This window comes from Dermacentor albipictus, chromosome 1, assembly GCF_038994185.2.
Source record: "Dermacentor albipictus isolate Rhodes 1998 colony chromosome 1, USDA_Dalb.pri_finalv2, whole genome shotgun sequence".
In the NCBI taxonomy this organism is placed as follows: Eukaryota; Metazoa; Arthropoda; class Arachnida; order Ixodida; family Ixodidae; genus Dermacentor; species Dermacentor albipictus.
Window position 1 is genome coordinate 487,925,881 of NC_091821.1, and position 21,553 is coordinate 487,947,433.

A 21,553-nucleotide genomic window follows, 5' to 3' on the forward strand; every position below is an offset into this window, starting at 1 on the left:
GTCATTCCTACTCACTATATATCGAAGGTTTTTGAAAGCATCATACACAGTAGGCTAATACCATTCATAAATAAGCACAACGTACTAACTAAGAGTCAGTATGGCTTTCAGAAGAACAAATCAACAGAGCAAGCTCTGATGTTCATTACAGACAAAGTAGTAAAAACTATAGAAAACCGAAAGTACTTGCTTGGTTTGTACTTAGATTTTAAAAACGTTTTTGACTTCATCACGAAATATTGTTTAATAAATTGTCAAGGTATGGTATAAGGGAGACGGCATTAAATCTAGTAGCGAATTATTTAATAGATCGTTTTCATGTAGTCAAGGTAAATAATATATTTTCTTCCAAACAAATGTTAGCACAAGGTGTACCACAGGGATCAATTCTAGGGCAACTTTTGTTTTTGATTTATGTAAATGATCTAGCAAATATTCCTGATTCCCCTGAAAAAATCATGTATGCAGACGACACAAATGTGTTCTTCGCACCTAAAGAGCTACAAACACTCGAAACAAATGTAAACCATTATCTGTCAGTTCTTTCATGCTGGCTAAGGGTCAATCGAATGCACTTAAATAAAGAAAGACGACATACATCATATTTCATGCAGTTCATAAAATTATGAACAAAGAGTGGACAATTAAATTTGACGGAGAGTCTATTAATAGAGTCCAAACGCAAAAATTTCTTGGTATAATATTTGAAGAACAGCTATCCTGGAATTCACTCCAAACTCTGTTATGAAAATTTAGTATGGGTAACAACAACACGTGGTAATTACGATAAATTACTGGTATTACAAGGACAAGTACTACGCTGCTACGAACGTTATAAAGGGAACCCACGGGACCTCAGAACACCACCTTTACTTTAAACATGATATGATAAGAGCTGACCAAATATTTCATTACAAGCTACCACAATTTGTGCATCATGAAAAATTATACATAAATAGAAACATTGGCAAATCATCTTACTACTTTAGAGAACAAAAGCGACGCATGCCAATAACACGGACTAACTATGGAAAACAATCCATGATATATCAAATAACATCGCGTCTTAATAAACTGGAAAGAGATTTGGACTTCGAAGTTAGGCGAAACCTCGTCAAGAAACAGCTAAAGAAAGTATTACTAATCAATGCATCCACTTTTGCTTTATCCAACTAAACAAAAAATTTCCTTGTATTTCAGGTATTTTTCTTTACATTATCTGCAACACCTATTGTTAAGTTGATTATAGCACTGTGCAAAGGAAGCTCTCGTAGTTGTATTGTTAGGAAGCGTACACTTATTCAAGAGGGAATTGTGAACATAATTTTTTTGTCGTTGTAGAAATGTAAATTGATACATGCTGCGAACTTTTTTTACTATGCATGTATTATGTTTATGTGTAACCGGTACAGAAGCCTATGTCAGGTGTTGCCATACCTTTAGCTTCTGCACCTTTCTTGAAGAAAAAAAATTCAAGAAAAATAAAAAATGTAAATCTGAATCTCAAAAAGAAACGAATAACATTGCCTAGACTGAGCGGCTTGTCCTATCTAATTGGCTGACAAGAGGTCAGGAGCACGCATAAGTGTAGATGGATTTGATGGGACCGAGCAGTGCACTGATAATCGATAACCGGACGAAGAGGGTGGAGCCGGCATCTGCGATTGGTCCGCTTTCCCTTACTTATCTTGCGGAGGCTGGACACAAATAGCGGCGGCATGTAGCGGAAGGCTAACAATGCCGCTAAAACGGATTTTAAACAAAGAATAGTAGGCATAACGAGGTTGTAAACATGCCGAAAGTGCTCGAAAACGTTGCACGACCACGCAAGAAGCTTTATTGTATGCAAATAAACCCATGCTCTCCGGATGGTGCAAGTAGCCAGTGCCTGAGCCACTGGCGGCAGCCATCTTTTATTCATTTTGGAACGGGGCAGCCTGCGCCTGTAAGAAGAAAACTCAGTTGTGTTCGGCATATTAATGCATCTTTAACACGTACACGTCACTTTGACGTGGTGAGTTCTCGCGCTTTTGTGACGTCGCGTGACGGGCAGGTGAAGTGTTTGTCATGCGAAAACTTTTGACCATTAGCCGACGTCTAGTGGCGAAAAGGCGTCGAATCATAAACAACTGTGTTTCTTTTGTTCTTTCCAGTCATGCATAATCAGTGAGTTCACGTCACATCAGATCGGGAGCTACCGCAGTTTTCGTGCCGTCGCGTGACAGACAGGCGAAGTGAGGGTGGTTCAGAAAGTTTTTGACCAATGACGGAGGACTGATTGCAGAATTGGAATAGAAACGCTTGGAATAGCTTTACGTTATAGCACCCGTGCTGTGCTTCGCTCTACCTAACGCGAACGTTAAGGAAGCGTGCTCTTGGATCTTGCTATTGTGTAGCCGGGGCAGCTGGCCAAAGTTGATGAGGGCTTAGAAAAAATTAAGCCTTACTTACATTAAGACAGGAATAGAAAAAATAAAGCAAAATAACAGTCATCGTTACGGCCGGCAGCAAATCTAACGCTGCGGCCCAATGCAAGAAGAATATATCTCTCTGTTCCCGACGTTTCTCTCACTTATAACACCTCCGGACCGTCGGGGTCACGTCATTTTCAGCCCATCGTCGAGCCCGTGCAGTGTCGTCACGTTCATCCAATCGTCGTGCCAGCGCAAATGGCGTCATGTTCGGCTAATGGGGACAGTCATAAGGGCTATATTATCCGGTGGCCGACTTCCGTCCGGTGTCAATTGCCTCAAGCTGGAGGGGACGGGTCGTTCTTGACGTAGTTCCAATGCAGCCAGGCAGCATTTCTCGGGACGAGGGTCAACGTTGCAATTTGAGGAGGCGTCACGCGGGGGGTGGGGGGGGGGGAGACAAAGCTCCGCGCGGCGCGCACAAAGGTTAGATAGCAAACCTGTCTGACGGGTCCGATAGCATGGCCGACGCGCACCTGAGCACCATAATTGCCGTGCGACGGCGAGTGGTTGCGTTCGAAGAACTTGACCGACGCTAGTTAATGGTCCGTACCTATACCAGTGCACACGGCGGCTTAAAGCAAGCGCGTCGCGTGTCAACGATCGAGTATGCTGGCGCAGCGCGTGCGAATCGCGACGTCTAAGCATTATATACGTGTGTGGGTGGACGTGTCTCGGACACAGACCACCTATTTCCATTGAAAATTACATAATGCGCTATAACTACATTGAACTGCACAGTTACATAATACGCAGGCGTGTCTAAATGTTGGTGGAGAACACCCAACAGTAAAATTTGTTTTGCGCCGGCAGTCGCCGTCACAGCCTGGCTTGGTGTGATATACGACCAAATCACTATGGGCTAGCGGCAGAACGCGTGCACCTGCCGACGTCACTGTACGCCGGACTACGTGGATGGAAAGAGCAGCGTTAGTGGCGACACCTAGTGACGCCGTGCTCAAGAACAGCTAGCAGAGTTCACACTCTGCTAAGTGACTATACTGGACTAGAAGAGCAATTGAGGCCAGTTGCTTTTCCATTCCTGCAGGGAAAACAACGCATTGTACAAGGAACTGACCGCAGAAATACGACACACATGGAACACGGTGTGCTTATTTTTGTCGTAGCCCCTCGAATAGTGCTGTCAGCTGGCTTCGCTTGACTATACTCTACTTATATTTCAGCCCAAATATATCGGGAGGGACATAAAACACCTAGAGACTGTACCCGGCTTTTTTGTTTTTTTAACCAAAGGCAACTTGCCAGCCAAGAATATTGTTAAATTGTTTTAATTGAACACAGTTTCAAAACATGATGCAGTCAGCGCAACTCTTCTTTCGTCACCCTTATTAGAGTCGAAAATACGAGAAGTTCGTTATAATTTAGTAATGCCACGCATTTCACTTTTTAGATTGGCTAGGGGCTTTATCCGCATGAGAAGCGTCTCAACTGTGTCCACGAAATTGTGCTTGCAAAATGTATTTTGATGGCTGTTGCAACTCAGTCGACGAATTTGCGTATTTTGAGTTTGAATTTTATCTGCAAAGCGTCCGAATGACATCTGGCAAGCTGAATACTCATATGCAGCTATCGAATATCTGAGTTACAACGTGTACTATTCACTGAGCACCGGTCTATACAGCAGAACGGGCTGTCTTCAGGCACTCGATATTTTTTTTTTTTTACAAGCTGTCAAATGTGTAGCACTATGCATCAAATCTCAACGTACTTTCTGTTACATAAGAAAAATTCTAGGTCTCTAAAACATTATTTCTATTATATCTTGTCCTTCCACGCTTACAGTAAGATTTGGAAAGAGAAAAAAAAGGACGACTAATCGAGTTTAACACTCTAAGGCAACACATGGGCTATGACGGACACCATATTTGAGGGCTCTGTAATTACGCGATTTGGCCACCTGATGTCGCATTTAGTAGCGAGCCATGTCATTTGTCGTTCTTATTTTCTTATCCCCCGCGGCCACGAGTGGCACGCATCGGTGATAACGATAGTTCGGTATTCTCCGAGCCTGTGACGAAAGGCAGGAAGAATATTTATGAAGTGCCTGCCGTGATTTATCGCTCACGGTCAACGCCGCGGACGCCGACACCCGACGCCGACGACACCGGCTTTTCTGCGACACGAGCTCCTTAACGCTATCGCGTTAATATACTAAGCGAAATTGTGCGATAGGACACGCGACCCACCGTGGTTGCTTAGTGGCTGTGGTGCTGGGCTGCTAAGCACGAGGTCGCGGGATCGAATCCCGGCCACGGAGGCCGCATTTCGATGGGGGCGAGATGCCAGAACACCCGTGTACTTAGATTTAGGTGCACGTTAAGGAACCCCAGGTGGTTCAAATGTCCAGAGTCCTCCACTACAGCGTGCCTCATAATCAGGAAGTGGTTTTGGCACGTAACCCCCCCCCTTTTTTTTTCTAGCGGTAGGGCACGCGACTTCTCGACAAGCAACCAATCATCGCTCCACGAAAGGTTTTTTTTTTCATTTATTTATATAAAAAGACAGAAGACGAATGCCGTCGTTTTCTGAGAATTTATTTTATCCACAGCTTTTATTTCAGCTGCACAGCCCACCTCACGAAAATGACCAAATACAAAATTGCAGCTTTGCTTCTTTTAGTATGTTCTGCAACTTTACCCTCTAGGTTAAATATTGGGGATCGATCGGACCTCAAAACACTAACCGACGTCCGGCTATATTACGGACTATCGTGAGCAATATGATCGGGAACGCGAACGGGTGACCAAGTTAGAGCGATACGCGGATGGCGCTGTCGAAAGCAGAGGGGAAAGGGGGACGCTCTTCCGCCAACTGTTGGCACTGCCACCGCGCCTGCGTTTATCGAAAACGGCAGCTTACGGCATTTCACTGGTCGCCGATAAGACGGTTCTGTGCGCAGTGACTTACAGCGAGTAATTTCTTTTTCAGTCATACTTTTTTTTTTGGAGCGCGACTCTTAGGCGCCCGTCCCTGCGTTTAGCGTAAGGTATATTGAGATATGCGCCCATAGGACCAGATGTATATCTTATGAATCGCATCGTGTGACGCATTCCAGACAGATGGATAGATTTGCCAGGGAAGTAGCTCTCGAATGCTTACGCTTCAAAACAGTGCTGCTATTGGCCACGCTTCGGTGCACAAAGTTATCAGTAACTGCAATATCAAACAGAATTATCAATGTGCGCTGGCAATGCAAAGTTCCGCACTTTGTGTAAAGAGACGCATGGTGGGAGTGCCAACAGTCATTAGAATTTGCTAGACATTAGTGTATTTTACTAGACATCGTACTTTTTTATAACTTTCGTGTTCTTTTTGTAAAAATTTTGCATAAGTTTTGTGTACTTTAGTTGTTTTTTTTCGTAATGCGCAAAGCTCACATTTTTTTCATGTATCGGTTCCCCCTATGCAATACCCCTTCGGGGGCCTTTAGGGGTATTATGAAATAAATAAATAAACAGCGCCCTCCTTTCCACTTTGTTTCCGACGGCGGTCGCCGCGAATCGCCCACAGCAGAGTTCGAGACGCGCTCCTGTATTCCCGCTCACATTGCTCACGATGATGCATATATAAATACACATGCACGTGAAGGATAACAACGATCGTACATACGTGCGCCTAGATAAAATTAAGCCTTTACACGCATGCGTAGGAAACGACACAAACAGAGCACTCGCGTGTTGCATGCAAACATACGCAGCATACCTTTGAGCGCGGCTCTTAGCGTGTCCTTAGTGATCTGCCACAGGTGCTCGGGGTCAATCTCGAAAACACCAGCAGAGGGGCATTCTGTCTGCAACTGCGGAGAAAAAAAAGAAAATATTCCTTGTTTTCACACAATCACCAGAGCTCTCACGAGCTAATTTAGAATGCTATAGAGAGAAAACTAGCACACTTTTTTTTTTTCGCCCTTTCTCAACGGAACAATGTATCGTCTCTCCTGAACCACTTATCCACTAGCTTACTGAAAGATTACGCATTAAGTGGCGCCTTTAACTCAAGCACTTCAGTTTCAATCTCAAGAATGAAAAATGCGCATGTGACAAAATTCATGTATGTGTGAACTGGCGAAAAAAAAATTCATACGCAGAACCGGAAAGAAAACCACGAAGGTTGCGACGACTGCAAGCTCATCCATGCTAACTGCAGTCGCTGTGCAGACAGAAATGGTCTGTCAGCGTTCCGTAGCAATAAATATATCGTTCGATGACTTCGATCGTGGCGATTTACGCAACCACTTGAAGTGGTTATAACAAGAAAAACTCAAGACCAAAATATAATTTTGTATTAGCCGTCTCCGACAGGCAATATAGGAAATTACAAACGTCAAAGGCATGGAGAACAGAGAGTAGGAAAAAGCCGGCGTTTTTTCTGCAATTACTTACATTTAGTCCTCCTGCTTTCATCCAAGAAGGGAACATAAATTCTACTTTTCTCGTCTGACGTGAACATTCATATTAGGACAATGTTATTCGCATTAAAGTATAACCAGCTGTGCGCAGCCTTTCCGTTGCTTTTTTGGGGATGAATATCTGCCCAAGACGTAAGCGATAAATATCATAATGAACACTGCTGATGCTTATAATACTGTCTCGAGCACTGTCACAAGCCGCGCGTAATAATCGAATAAAAATAACGGTCCCAATTAAACGCTCCATTCGAGAGTGCGGTAGCCGCACTTGCCACTCCACGCTCGACCTGCTCCACGTTCCCGATACCGCGTGTGCAGAGCTTGGTCTTGCCCTCTACGCCAACGTAGCCAAAGACGTTGCGTCGTTCTGTTCAAGATAACAACGTAACGATGTGGGCCAAAAAGCCAATGCACATCGAAAATGCTGCAGGCGTTCCAATTTCCTGTTTCGGTTCGGCGATGGGTGACACACCGCTCGGCAGTGACACACGCTTAGTGCGTTTTTTTTATCGCTACTCTCGACTCTGTACAGCCGAGACTCGTCGGTACAGTAACGGCACACCACTCTTCCATACAGAGCTTCATTTCTGAAACTGACGCCCGCGAATGCCTGCGCCTCAGCCACAGCGACGGGCATCCTGCGTCGAAGGAGCTAGCGAGACGATCGCCAGGCTTTTGCAGTGCGGACGTCAGTGAGGAGTTTCCCACTGCGATCACTTACAGTAACACCCCTCTTCAGTCGTTAAAACACGCGAGTGAAAATTTGTTTATTACTACGAACTAGAAAAATAAAAGCAACGACTACAGTAACCACAAATATGTGCAACTTAGCTTCTATTCCATCCGTCTCCAGCACTATTATACCAGGCATTCAAAGTTAAATTATAATTTTATTTTAAAACGCTGTTCGAGCTACACAAATGTTCCTTGCACAGATGCTTTGGGCTCTTTGGTGGACACACGTGCGCGAAAGTTTGTAGTCACAAAGTGTATAAATGACTCAAAATTCATTATTTAAACACCAGACTTTCGTACGCGGACGGTACAGGAAAATCGAAGACGGTCGTATTCACGGGCGAATTCTTCTTTTATCTGATTTGTCTACAACGCTCGTCTTCCAAGATATTCGTCACCAAATCTGCTGCTTCGTGTAATCGATTTCATATTCCGGGGAGGTAACGCCACAGAATCTTTCGCAATGAAGCGCTTAGCATGCCCGTCTGTTAGCGATAAGAAGACACGTCTATACTGCTGCAAGTTCCGTTATTCCGAGGCTATAGTATATGCGCCGGTTAGCCCCTCGGAATAAGCAATTAGAATTAGGCGCGCTCAATAAAAAAAGGGCTCGTGATGAATATTGCAAGAGCCAAACCGAACAAGCCTGCCTTTCAGGATACGCGTTGTCCTAAGCTGTATGCTAAAAGGCAGGACGCACCCTATCAAAAAAATAAATTATGGGGTTTTACATGCCAAAACCACTTTCTGATTATGAGGCACGCCGTAGTGGAGGACTCCGGAAATTTCGACCACCTGGGGTTCTTTAACGTGCACCTAGATCTAAGAACACAGGTGTTTTCGGCCACATGGAAATATGGCCGTCGCGGCCGGGTTTCGATCCCGCGACTTCGTGCTCAGCAGCCCAACACCATAGCCACTGAGCAACCACGACGGGTCACAGAAAACGATCGCATCGGCAAGCTCGAAGCCAAATTGGAAGCGAGATTCACCAAACTATAACAACTAATCACCGCGAACATCGCAGCTGTGACAGCAATGAAACAAACGATGGAGACCTACCAACCACGAACACGAACATATTTGCCTGCCTCGAAAGGACCCTACAGCCGATAGTGAGGCACCCGACGTGTGCGCCTCTCTTCGCGCAACATCCACTCATCCACTGGCAATCATGGCCGCCAACGCAACACCAGCAGCAGCAGGTGCGACAGCGTGGCAGTGGAACTGTCGCGGCCTCGGATGGAAGAAGGCAGTCATCCAACAGCACATCGCACATGCCGCGCGCAAGCCGGACGTTGTACTATTACAAGAAACACTAACCGACGCACCGTCCCTCTCCGGCTACAGAGTGCACAAGGGCCCGCCCGACGGGAGAGGCCTGTGCACCCTGGTCAGGAAGGGACTCACGTTCATCGAACACGAGCTGCAAAGCAATATCAAGATCGAGCACGCACGCACCACGCACGCACCGAAATAATCCCGGGCAAGAAGAGAAAAGCAAGCATATTTCTTCTCAACGTCTACAGCAACACATCGCAGAGAAAACAGATTCAAGACGATACTGCACAGAGCCAGCACCGCAGCGGGCCGTAACACGTTGATCGCGTGCGGAGACTTGAACGCGATGAACCCTGCCTGGGGCTACTACAAGTACACAGCAAAGGGCCGCGACCCATACCAACACGCCACGGAACTCGACTTCACCCTCACCACGGAACCGACGCATCCGACGATAATCGGTAACTCCGTGTCCGGGAACACCACTCCGGACCTCACGTTCGTGAAGAACGCCGTCCGGGGCGCGATCACCTGGAAAAACACAGAGACCGACCTCGGCAGAGACCACACCATCGCAGAAATAGGCGTACCCATACACAACGACACCAGCACCAAACACACAGATGGATAGACTGGGATGCCTTCCGGGACGCCAGAAGCCAGAAGAGAGACGGTGACGACGATATGGAAGATGTCGACTCGTGGACAGCCAAAATCATCAAGAGCGTACGCTACGCGACCAAAGAAATTGAAACGGACGCGGAGATCGACAAAGTAGGCAGCCGGTTAGTGCATCTCATAGAGATCAAACAGTCGATACTCAATCGCTGGAAGAAACAACGGCTCAATTGCAGGCTCAGAAAGTAAGTGGCGGAGCTCAACCGAGCGATCTAGGAGCGCTTCCGCACGCTCTGCACGCAACAGTGGAACGAGATCTGCAACGCGGAAGATGGGCAGATGCACAGCGGGAAGACGTGGAACCTGCTGCGGCACCTGCTCGACGAAACCAAGACCAAGTCGCACCACAGGGTCAGACTCGGCGGTCTCGGTACAATACACGGCACCGACGAAGTCACCAGGCGCATAACGACAAATACCTGCCGACTACACCCACCGAACAACACGCGCCGTACGGCGGCCTACCTCACGCGAAGCTCGATCGTGACATCAACGTCGAGGAAGTCCGCGCGGCCCGGCACGACCTCAACAGCCGGTCGGAAGCCGGCCCGGACCTCGTCACGAACAAGGCGCTCAAGAACCTCGACGACGGCTCGATTGAGAACCTCGCAAAATACTTCAAATGCTGGAGACCGGTCACGCTGCCAAAGCAGTGGAAGACAGCAAAGACCATCCTGATCCCCAAGCCGGGGAAGCAGCCGGACACGGACAACCTCCGGCCCATCTCGCTCACGTCTTGCGTGGGCAAGGTGCTGGAGCACGTCCTGCTCAACAGGTGGCAAAACTATCTGGAACGAGAAGGGCTGTACCCGACCACGGTGATCGGTTTCAGGCAGCACCTAAGCACGCAGGACGCGATGCTTCAGCTCAAATACCAAATCATCGACGATGGCGGCAGCGCCCGCGACAAGGCAATCCTGGGGCTCGACCTGCAGAGCGCCTTCGATGAGGTGAAACACTCGGCGATTCTGTCCCAAGTCTCGAAGCTCAACATGGGCGAAAGATCCTACAACATCAAGTACTTCCTCACGGACAGGACCACCGAGCTACGAGCAGGCGACCTACAGACGCAAGAGAAGAAGCTCGGGAGCACCGGTACACCGCAGTGATCGGTCACTTCGCCGATGCTGTTTAACCTGGTAATTATCGGAGTGGCCGAGAAGCTCGCGGATATCGAAGACGTCAGGCACACCATCTATGCGGACGATATCACGCTGTGGGTAACCGGCGGCAGCGACGCCCACATCGAGGGCGCGCTGCAAGCCGCTGTCGACGGGACAGAAGACCAGCTGGAAGGCACCGCACTGAGATGTTCGCCGAGCAAATCAGAGCTTCTCATACTCCCATCTACCATCAACGGCAGAGGCAAGACCAGACAACGCGAATACGAAAAAAATCAGAATCGTTACCAAATCCGGCAACGTGATCCCCGAGGTCGGCAAAATCAGGATCCTAGGCATGGTCATTGAAAAGCATGGAAGAAACGGCGAAACCATCGCCCGTCTCGCGGCAAAAGCGGCCAACGCGATTCGACTCCTCAAACGAGTCACTTCCCAGAAGGCTAGCATGAGAAAGGAGAGCCTAATTAGGCTCGTCCTATCCTTCATCATCAACCCGGTCGCGTACGTTGCAGTCTACCACAGATGGCTGCAACACGAACGCAACAAAATCAACGTAATCAGAAGAGCGTACAAGACGACGCTGGGCATGTTAGAGTCCACGAGCACGACCCGCTTCTTACAACTCGGGATACCCAACACGCTCGAAGAAATAGCCGAAGCGCAACGGACCTCTCCGGCTGTCTCCGGACCTTTCCGGCGGCTGTCCACGACCAAAGCCGGGAGGAAGATACTGGACGACCTGGGAATAGGACGCTCGAACGAGGCGGAGATGAAGCTTCCCGACCCGAAGAGGTCCGGCGCCAGACCAGAATCGACCCAAGAATATGAATACCGAGTTCAACAAAGGAAGAAGAGCGGCGAGGGCCAAGGCTCTCATCGACCTGCACGCCAACGACGATCACGCGCGGTACGTGAACGCGGCCGAATACCAACGGAACGCCTTCGCAGCGGTCGTCATAGAGGCGTCAACCGGCGCCCCGAGGACGGCAGCGAGCGTGAGAAGGCTCGGAGTGGAACAAGCGGAGGAGTAGGTCATCGCCCTGGCCATCGCCGACGCAGACTGCCACGTTGTGCTGAGTGACTCGAGACAGGCGGTGCGAAAGTTCGCCAAAGGCCAAATCTGCAGGAAGGCCGAGCGCGTACTGCGAGCGGCCAAACTGCACGGCAGAAAAGTAAGAATAAAGTGGTTCCCGGAGCCAACCGCGCCCCGGCGACAGACCGTCCGACGTGGTTAAGAGCCAAGGACCGCATGGCGGACTACAGCGACATCACGAAGGTCTACCGCCAGGCTCGCAGGACTCTCCCACCTCCACACCCGAGGCTGAGTCGAGCGGAGGCGGTACTACTGAGGCAGCTCCAGACCAGATCGCTACCGAGCCCGGGACTGATGCATCGCATGTACCCCGAGACATACCCGATTTATAAGTGCAGGGTCTGCCGGAGGGAGACGGCAGATTACACGCACATCTTGAGGGACTGCGTCAAAAATCCAGAAGAAGCAAGATTAAGAACAATCCCGCCGCCACTAGAGGCAGCCGCGAAGAGCTACGACCAAGACCAACAGCTCTGAGCCGTCCTGCAGGTCCTCGGGGCGCTAAAAAGGCAGGGACCCAGCGAGCCGGCAACGGCGAGCGGAGCCCCGCGCCGTGTAAAGGCAACTTCGTAGATGACATAGGCCCTCGTCGGGGCGCGCGAGCGCCCAAGTGCAGGTACAAATAAAGTTTGCTCCAATCCAATCCTAGAATCGACGCCGTAGCTGCCAATTGTTTGTTCACCAGCCTGCTTTTTCCCCAATTTTGCATTGAAGTCATCCATTACTACAGTATGCTTAGTTTGCACTTTTCTCATCGCTAATTCAACATCTTGATAAAACTTATCTATTTCATCATCGTCATGACGGCAGGTTGGAGCGTAGGATTGTACTGCCTTTAATCTATACCTCCTATTAATCTTTATTACGACTGCTACTACCCTCTCATTAATGCTGTAGAATTCGTAAATGTTGCCCGCTGTATGTCCTTATAGATTAGGAATCGTACTCTGTACTGCTTCTTATCTGGAAGTCATCAATAGCAGAGGACGTGGCCATTTGTCAGCACTGTATAAGCCTCGCCAGTTCTGCTGACCTTACTAAGGCCAATGATATCTCAAACAATGTTTGATAAGTTCCTCAAAGAGTGCTGCTAAGCTAGCTTCACTCGTACTCGTGCTTCACTGATAGTTCTCCTTCAGTCCAAGAAAATTCGAATGTATATTTGCCTCAGGTGCTAGTTTTGATATTTCTAAGAGAGTCTGGATAATGAAGTGAACTAGGGTGGTTGCTTGGGCTAGTTGGTAATTCATGATCAAAAATAACGTACAGCGCAAAGGACAAGGACAGCGATAGACGACATACACAGCGCTGTGTATGTCGTCTATCGCTGTCCCTGTCCTTTGCGCTGTATGTTATTTTTAGAGTCTGGATAGTCAGCCACTCCCAACGCGGTGGAAGCCGAGCAGAAGCCATTAGAACATTCTCTAAAAGAGGGACGCCTGTTTCTTCTGATAGTGCTTCCAACCAGAGGGATAGAGGAGGCCTAGTGGTGGGGCGGTTACGGAACAGCCTGGCCAAGGACAAGTCGTGAATAATTTAATGACGTGGATGATTCACAGCTGATGTTACCTTCACGAGTTACGAAAAGCTTAAATATGTCATTTAGAAGTATAGAGACCATTCGTTAGATTCGACGTACAGGCTTTGCACGGAACTAGTCCTGAAGGCGCACGTAGCAAGGAGGATGCGTAAGTGGTGGATAGGATCTAGCATTTTCGAAGCACTAGGCCTAGCAAAATTATAGACTATTGCTCCGTAGTCGAGGCGCGATAGTACTAGACATAGTCATAGTCATACATAGTACTAAGCAGGTTCATCAGACATCATCAGACATAGTACTAGTAGTAGTAGTACATAGTACTAGACATAGTACTAGTACATAGTAGGCATAGTAGACATAGTACTAGTACATAGTACTAGACAGGTTCATAGTCTTGAGGCATCTTGGTTTAAGATACTTCAGGTGCGGGACAAAAGTTAACTTGCATTCTAAAATGTTACCCGCAATTTATGTTCACGGCTTAGAGATAACAGTTCTCCACTGACATCTATTATAGGTTCCACCAGTATACCTCTCTTGTTAGAAAAGAGGACGCACGTACTCTTTCGTTGATTTAGTTTGAAACCGTTCTCGTCCGCCCCCTTGGACAATTTATTTAGGCGAAGCTCTACTTGTCCCTCGCAGATACTTAGATGACATAATTTTAACCTATCTGGACGTCATTCACACATAAAGAATAAAACATAGTACGTGGTATGACAGCGTGGATCGAGTTCATTTTGACAATAAAAAGAGTGCAGCTCAGCGCACCACCTTGTGGAACACCAGCCTCCTGCGTAAAAGGAGGATACAGAACGTTACAAATTGTAACACAGAACATACGATAGGAGAGGTAGCTCTGGATCACATTCAGTAAGTTGCCTCAGACTCCCATTCCAGCCAGGTCACGGAGGATTCCAAAGCGCCAAGTTGCGTCATACGCCTTCTTCGTAACTAAAAATACTGACAAGAAAAACGGTTTGTGCACAAAGGCATCACGAATATATCTCTCGATGCGCACAAGGTTGTTTTGGATTTACCTTCCCTAAAACCGCACTGTGAGGGAACGAGTATTTTGTTGCTCAGAAGAAAATGAATGAGGCGCCGGTAAATCATTTTCTGAAAGAGTTTGCATAGACAACATGTCACAGATATAAACCTTTAACTACTGGGTGAGGAAGGGTCCTTGCCTTCTTTGAGAATAGGAATCACAATTGCTTCTTTCTAAGTGGACGGAATGTAGCCAGTAGAGAGCATGGAGTTAAAGTGCGACAGTAGTGTTCTGCGGGTTTCAGGGTGTAAGTATTTCATTATTTCATACTTCTGTCACTTCTTGGAGTGCGCTAGTTGCAACAATACAGTGAGCCCTGAGACTCCGACATCTTAAATGGACGATTGTATACTTTACTGGAAGTGCCTTCGGGACCCTGAGACAGTTGGTCTGCTTGTCGCTAATATTTTAGAAATGTGCCTGTGTAATGGGATGTACTGGAAATGTGCTCCTAGGCAATCTGTCTGCTCCTCAAGAATGTCTTTTTGTGTATTTATTAAAGGTAGGAAACGAGTTTCGCGGCCTTTTATTTTGTTCACCCTGTTTCAGGCTTCTCGTTCGTCTGTATATGAATTGATGCTACTGATGTATTCGTGTTCTTCTACTTTGTGACTTAATCGCCTTGAAGTTAATTAGGTTGTCTGTGTTTGGGTAGATACGAAGGTGGCTCCAAGCCTTCTTTTGATTTTCCGGGCTTCCCTATACACTCCTCATTCAACCATGGAATACGTCGTTTCGAAGGCGACGCATTTGTTTGGGGTATACATACTCTTGCAGTATCAATAATAAATGCTTTTATGTCGGCTACTGCATCGTCTACGCTATAAGAACATGGACATCATTCCAGGGCAGGTGTGTAAGCTCGCGAAATGTCGTCCAGTCGGCTGAATCGACTTTCCATGGAGGAACGTGTGCAGAACATTAATCTTGTTCTGTAAGGTTTATAATGAATGAGTGATCCCTTTCATAAGGGTCCTTATCACATCCCGCTCCGGATATGGCACAATTGTACTGAACGCTATGCTTAGGTCTATGGAAGAAAATGTTTTATGCATAGTGCTGTAGAATTTTGGTTCTGTCTTGTTAAGCAAGCAAGCACTTGCTGAGTATAGGAACTTTTCGATTATTCGGCCTCTCGCATCACAGCAAAAGTCGCCCCACAATGCACTATGCGTGTTTAAATTACCGACGACCATGTAAGAATGATGGAGCTCATCAATAAATTTCTTAAATGTTCTTCTAGAATGTTGATTACATGGGAGCTGTATACAGATGTGATGGCGACTAGGTTATTGAATAGCACTGCTTCGATAGCAAATACGGGCTCGGGGTTGCAGTTGCCGACAGGCAACGCCTCATTTGACTATTATAGCTACACCGCCGGCCGATCCAACAGCGCCATCTCGGTCTTTCCAGAAAATAGTGTATTGCCAGAAAAGGTTCTTATGTTGACTTAAGATGTGTCTCCTGAACACATATCACGTTTGGATTGTATTTGTGCAAAAGTTTATCGTCATCGAGGTTGGGCATAAGACCTCCCACGTTTCAGTGTAATATTAGTGCATTCATATTTTCTGTGTTTTTGTGCTGTGTGTCAAGACGAGTGAAGTTGGCTTACGGAGGCGACGCGCCTCTCCCGAATCTCGCCAGTTCGCTGCCCAGCGCTCGCTACGTAGGCGCGCTTGCACAAAGCTACGCGTATTTTTTATTATTTTTTTTTTAGTGGGGTCAAGAAGTGGAGCGCGAAAAAGAGGATTATCGTTGAGGTGTGGGGAAAGACAAAATTATGAAGAGAAATGAACGAGAACGCTTGAAAAATACCGTCTCATGGAGTTCGCCCAAGGTACACAGAGGAGCTAACGTGTACAAATGCAAAATGTAGAGAAAATTCACAAAGAGGGACAAAATTTTATTGTCTACACTTACGATCAAAGCACAAGAAACAACAGCCAAGAACAACCGTTTATCATTTTCACTTCTTCGTAACCGTCATCAATATACACGCATTTGCATCAGCTTTTGCAGCAGCAGTGTCATTTCTGTTCTTGCAATATTTGTTGAGAATTATATGGTGTGCAAAATGCAAGCGAGTACCATAACCTCTGATGAATACTACACGTGTTCCTTTACAAGCAGTGTAACCTATTCTTTGAAAAATTTAACCATATATTTTTTTTGCTCTCCATAATGTGTTCCTCTATCTTTTGCAGAAGGGCACAAACAATATATAGAATTCCATCCGAGCGGACACTCCGCGCTCTCAATGTGTTGCATCCGATTCAGCAGTTCGAGGAGAACATTGACATCCTTGATCTCATTTGGAAACACGTAATTTCCAAAACGCTTTTGCTGCGGAAGCACGCAGTTGCCTCCATATAAACGGGGTCGATCACAGATGAGCGCAACACAGGTGCGCTCTCGTTCACAATGTTTAAAAACAGTGAGCAGTTGGGGCGATGAATAACCGTCCCCACATCAGGCACGCGCACTGCCTTCAACCTTTCTCTCAATTCGAGAAGGGAGGAAAAAGTACGCTGAATTTCTTCCCTCTGGTAGCATGCTGCGGATTCTGAAATCGCACGAGAGAGATCGGATGCTTCCCGGCGGATCCGCTTGCTCTCTGGTGATAGCCTGGAAGGGCAGCCGTCTTGTTTCGACAAGTACGACGGGCATCCCGGAAAACGGGTAGGCACTGATCCTTGGCGAAAACATGGTACTTTCAAGGAAGCCTCAAGCACTCGCCCTGCCCTACGATCCGCGTCTTTCGTTGAATGCATGATCCCTCGAAGTGCAATGCGCATACCTGCATGCAAAGAAACCGAAATACGTGCTACATATGGGTCTCGTTCGACTAAAAATGAATAATCGAGTTCGCACTTCAAAGACACTATAGAAGCCCAGTGTAACAAAAAAACGTCTTACCTTGTTTTCTGTAGAAGCGAAATCCTTCCGCGGAATCGCTCTCAGCCACACTTCGTGCGCAGCGCTTCGTCCGTCGGGAAAGAAAACGCTTGGCCCTTTTCCCCTGTTCTCGAGTTACTTGAACATGACGGTACACAGCACTTGTTCGACATGTCCGGCATATGCCGCGAAACTTCGGCGAGCCGCAACCAAATAATACAAAAAAAAAATTGGAGGACGCTTAAGCTTCGCCTTCAAGAGTGGGACGCGACAGCGTTCCCGTCGACCCGCCAAGGGGTATAAGACAATGCGCTACGGCACAGCGATCACTTACGATGCGCCCCGCATCGGACTTAGCGCCCACCTATCACGCGGTGAGCGTCGAGCAACGCAGCGTTCGGCGCGGCAACGAAACGTGCGCCTGAGCGAACGGAACGAACCAAAGAACTCGGTGTCTCGGAGGGGAAACGATCTACGCCAGCCAAAGGTCGTGATCGGCACGGGCAGAGAGATAGATAGTAATCTAAAGAAAGGACCGGGAGCACGGCGAAGCGTCGTCAGGGGAGAGGGAGTCCCGCGACGCGCCTGGCAGCGGTCCCAATGCGCGCGCGGCGCGCCTCCTGTCGGGGCAGCGCCGTACATTGAGAGGGGGGGGGTCTTCTGTGTTTGCCGCAAGATGGCTCTGCGTGTGCGGAAAGCGCAGAAGAAATGCAGCGGAAACGCACTTCGCAACTCGTGTAATTGTGACTTCTGTACGTTACATGTTCATAATTACCGATATACACCGCAGTATAACTTTCCACGGCTCGTTTCGAAGGCAACACCGCATTCACTAGAGGCGCGTTTGCACCGCTTGGAAGCATCGAACTCGTGGCTGAGTGGTAGCGTCTCCGTCTCACACTCCGGAGACCCTGGTTCGATTCCCACCGGGCCAATCTTGGAAGTTGCTTTTTATTTATGAAGCGCCTGCCATGACTTATCGCTCACGGTCAACGCCGCAAACGCCGACGCCGACACCGACGCCGACACCGACACCGACGACACCGGCTTTTCTGCGACACGAGCTCCTTAACGCTATCGCGTTAAAATCGCACACAACTGCAATACACACACACACCGCACAAAGCAAATATGGCGCGCGGCGGAATTGTGCGCCGGCGCCGACGGGGCGAGCGAGACAGCCCGCAGGACGGGAGGAAGTGACGTCACGACGGAAAGCGCAGTGGGCTGCGAGTGTGCACACGCACGAGGGAACAGCTAGGCGCGCTCTTCTCTGGCAGCGACAGAACGTCCGTCAGAGGCCACTGACCCTTTCGAAGGCTGTTCCACAAACGCGGCCTTGCCGGTCGTACAGGTGGCAGCGGACCCCCGACGAGCCCACGTCCAGCGACGCCACGTACGTGGTGTGGCCATCACCGGGCCTGCGAATAAATACATGCAAAACACGGTCAGCATCACCATTCAGGCGTACTTGTTGCTGTCGTAGGTACGTTATTATTACGTTGTTGTACAGTCAATTCACCGCAATGATAAACGTGCACAACCAATCAAGCAGGGCGAACCAATCAAACATGGGCGAACTCAAGCGTTGCTGTGCGTGCACAAGTGGATAAACGGGAGAAAAGTCACAGTTTCACCCGAAAGGCGGAGCATCGATTGTGATGCTTCCCTTGTTACTAGAGAACATTCGCTTACTGACTAAATTAACAAGCACCGCGTCAGCGCGCACAGACAAACATGAACACATCTCACTCGATGACCGCGGCAACTCGCTGTCAAAACGCTGGAGTGAGGATGCGCAGCAGCATAAGCGAGCGAATTGTCCTTCGTGCTGCCTCGAGTATGAACGCGAACTAAGCCGAGAAAAAACAGCGCACGGCGGACTCCGTGCTCATCGCAGACGGCTTCCAAGATCAGCTGTCCGGGTGGCCGCGCGCACCCGCCCGGAGTAGAGCACACCAACGTTACTAGACTAGTCTAGTAACGTTGGAGCACACCCCCCTCCCTACCCTCTCCCCGGAGCCTGGCGCGCGACGGAAGACGGAGCGCTTTCCTCCCGCGATCGCCCACTCACCCTCGCATGATTTCAATCGCACATACGGCGCGCAGCGACGATTTTATCGCCTTTGGACTTTATACGGAAATTCACGGCAATGCCGACAACAGAAATCTGCCGGGAGTGTCCATATAAATGTTATCGCAATAAAATAGTATCCAGCAACACAAGCAATCATCCAGTACAATTAATGTCTGACCAAAAGGGGGGGGGAAAAGCCACACTGTCGCTACTTTCGAAATAATAGGGTGATTATTACAAGATAAAATAAAGATCAAAGTTTTCATCTTTAATTTCGCGCCGAGAGCGCGACGTCGTGTACGCAAATGTGACGTCACGGATTCAATATTTTTTTTTTCGTAATTGAGCTATGTTGCCTCAAGAAGCGTTCCCCTTGACATGTTATATTTAATCTTTGGTGGGGGAACTTCAAGAAGGCGTCGCCACCCGTCTTATTGCGCTCTTTCTGGCTTGCCAAGCGTCTTATCCTATGTAAGAGTGGTGTCTTTGGTATTATGGAACGGTAGTTTACTGATACAGAAGAAAACTTTTTTCTCTTTAGTGTTCCTTTAACAAGCCTAGTACATTGGAATGTCACGACTGATCAATAATCCATTAAGCCAACATGTTTCATTTGCATGTTGCCTTTATGGGGTAGTATATTCTAGTAACCTATTCGAAGACTGAAATGCGTAGGCTAGAAGCGACAGCTTTGAAGCGCTGATTGGGAACGTCTTTAATCCCTATCAGCCGATAAGTAATCTGCGAAGGAGTCTGGTTATATGAGTGTCGGCAGCTATATACAAGTGGTGAAAACGCCCAAGAGCGTTTTCCAGCAAATTTTGTACCGGGAGAAAAGGCAATTTGTAGCAGCTGCTTCAATTGATTTCAACATATGCGGCCTAAGGAAAAATAAACATGAAATTGGAACCTGAACCCGCTGTATAGTTTGAAATCTGTACTGTACCTTTCGAAATGCCACCCAACGGACAAACAAACTGCATGACAAAAACGCAAATAAAAAATTTAATTATTTAAATTATGAGGCTTTACGTGCCAAAACCACTTTCTGATTATGAGGCACGCCGTAGTGGAGGACTCCGGAAATTTTGACCACCTGGGGTTCTTTAACATGCACCTAAATCTAAGTACACGGGCGTTTTCGCATTTCGCCTCCATCGAAATGCGGCCGCCGTGGCCGGCATTCGATCCAGCGACCTCTTTCTCAGCAGCTCAACACCATAGCCACTGAGCAACCACGGCGGGTGAAAAGTGCCGGTAGAATAAATAAATACTGGCTTAGCATTGCAGATCAGTTACAGTGGCACTAAGAGTGCACCTAAATGTTTCTCCATGAGCAGCACAAATCCGTAGAAAATATCAGCCATAAGACGCAATACAACGACGAAAAAACTTACTCGCAAAAATGGTGCTGCACTCACAGGCTGAGGTGCCCCAGCTTTGTTATAAATGCAGCTCTCCTGCCTCAGCGAAAAACTTATTGCAGCAGCTGTACAAAAAGGTACTAAAAATAAAAAGCTTGTTTGCACACATGTAGTTTGCTGTCATAACAAGGCTGTTATAAACGATATGCTTTTAATATAAGTAGCAGTGTGCGAAATATGCAAGGCTGTATAGAACCGAAACCATAATGGACACAGTTGAGCCCTGGGCTGATAGAATAAGAGTGTGCTACCAACTGTTTCGTCTGAGCTAGTTGGCTCATTATTAGTGTAGCGTATAGCCATCTGCCGTGTTGCTTCCATGATGCATATTTAGGTAGTGTGCGCTAGAGTGATAAGAAGGGCAGCATATATGCCAGTATTCAGAGAAGATACATTGCAGATCTACAAACTGACTGACACAACCTCTGTCATGTGGTAGTGCTACACTCTACATGAGGTCACCGGTTAATTTACGGAAAATTGCAGCGCTAATGCTTCAGCTAATTTCATTTTATTACTTTAATTACCCAATCAATCTGAACTATCACTTATAGGGTGTGTTACATCAATACAGTGTTCATACAGCTAATACTAAATCCTACAAATGTCTAGATTCCGAATATTCGGGTAGTCAAGAAAAACACTTCAGGAGCAAAATCAGCTGGGCTGTTTTTAAGAAGATAACCACCAAGAAGCCCTTTTAAAGACGTTGTGTCGGTGTTATGCTACAGTGAAGGAATATTCATTTAAAT

The 21,553-nt window shown here is 47.6% G+C and overlaps 1 protein-coding gene across 1 annotated transcript in view; it reads right to left on the reverse strand.

Annotated features, from left to right (window-relative positions):
- Window positions 1-21,553, reverse strand: part of LOC135912715 (glycerol kinase 5) — a 200,486-nt gene that overhangs the window by 105,845 nt on the left and 73,088 nt on the right. The window contains exons 2-3 of the mRNA XM_065445237.1: window positions 18,610-18,721; window positions 6,195-6,288 (exon numbers count right to left, since the gene is read on the reverse strand). Coding sequence (XP_065301309.1) covers window positions 6,195-6,288; window positions 18,610-18,721 — 206 coding nt within the window. The remainder of the gene's footprint in view (window positions 1-6,194; window positions 6,289-18,609; window positions 18,722-21,553) is intronic.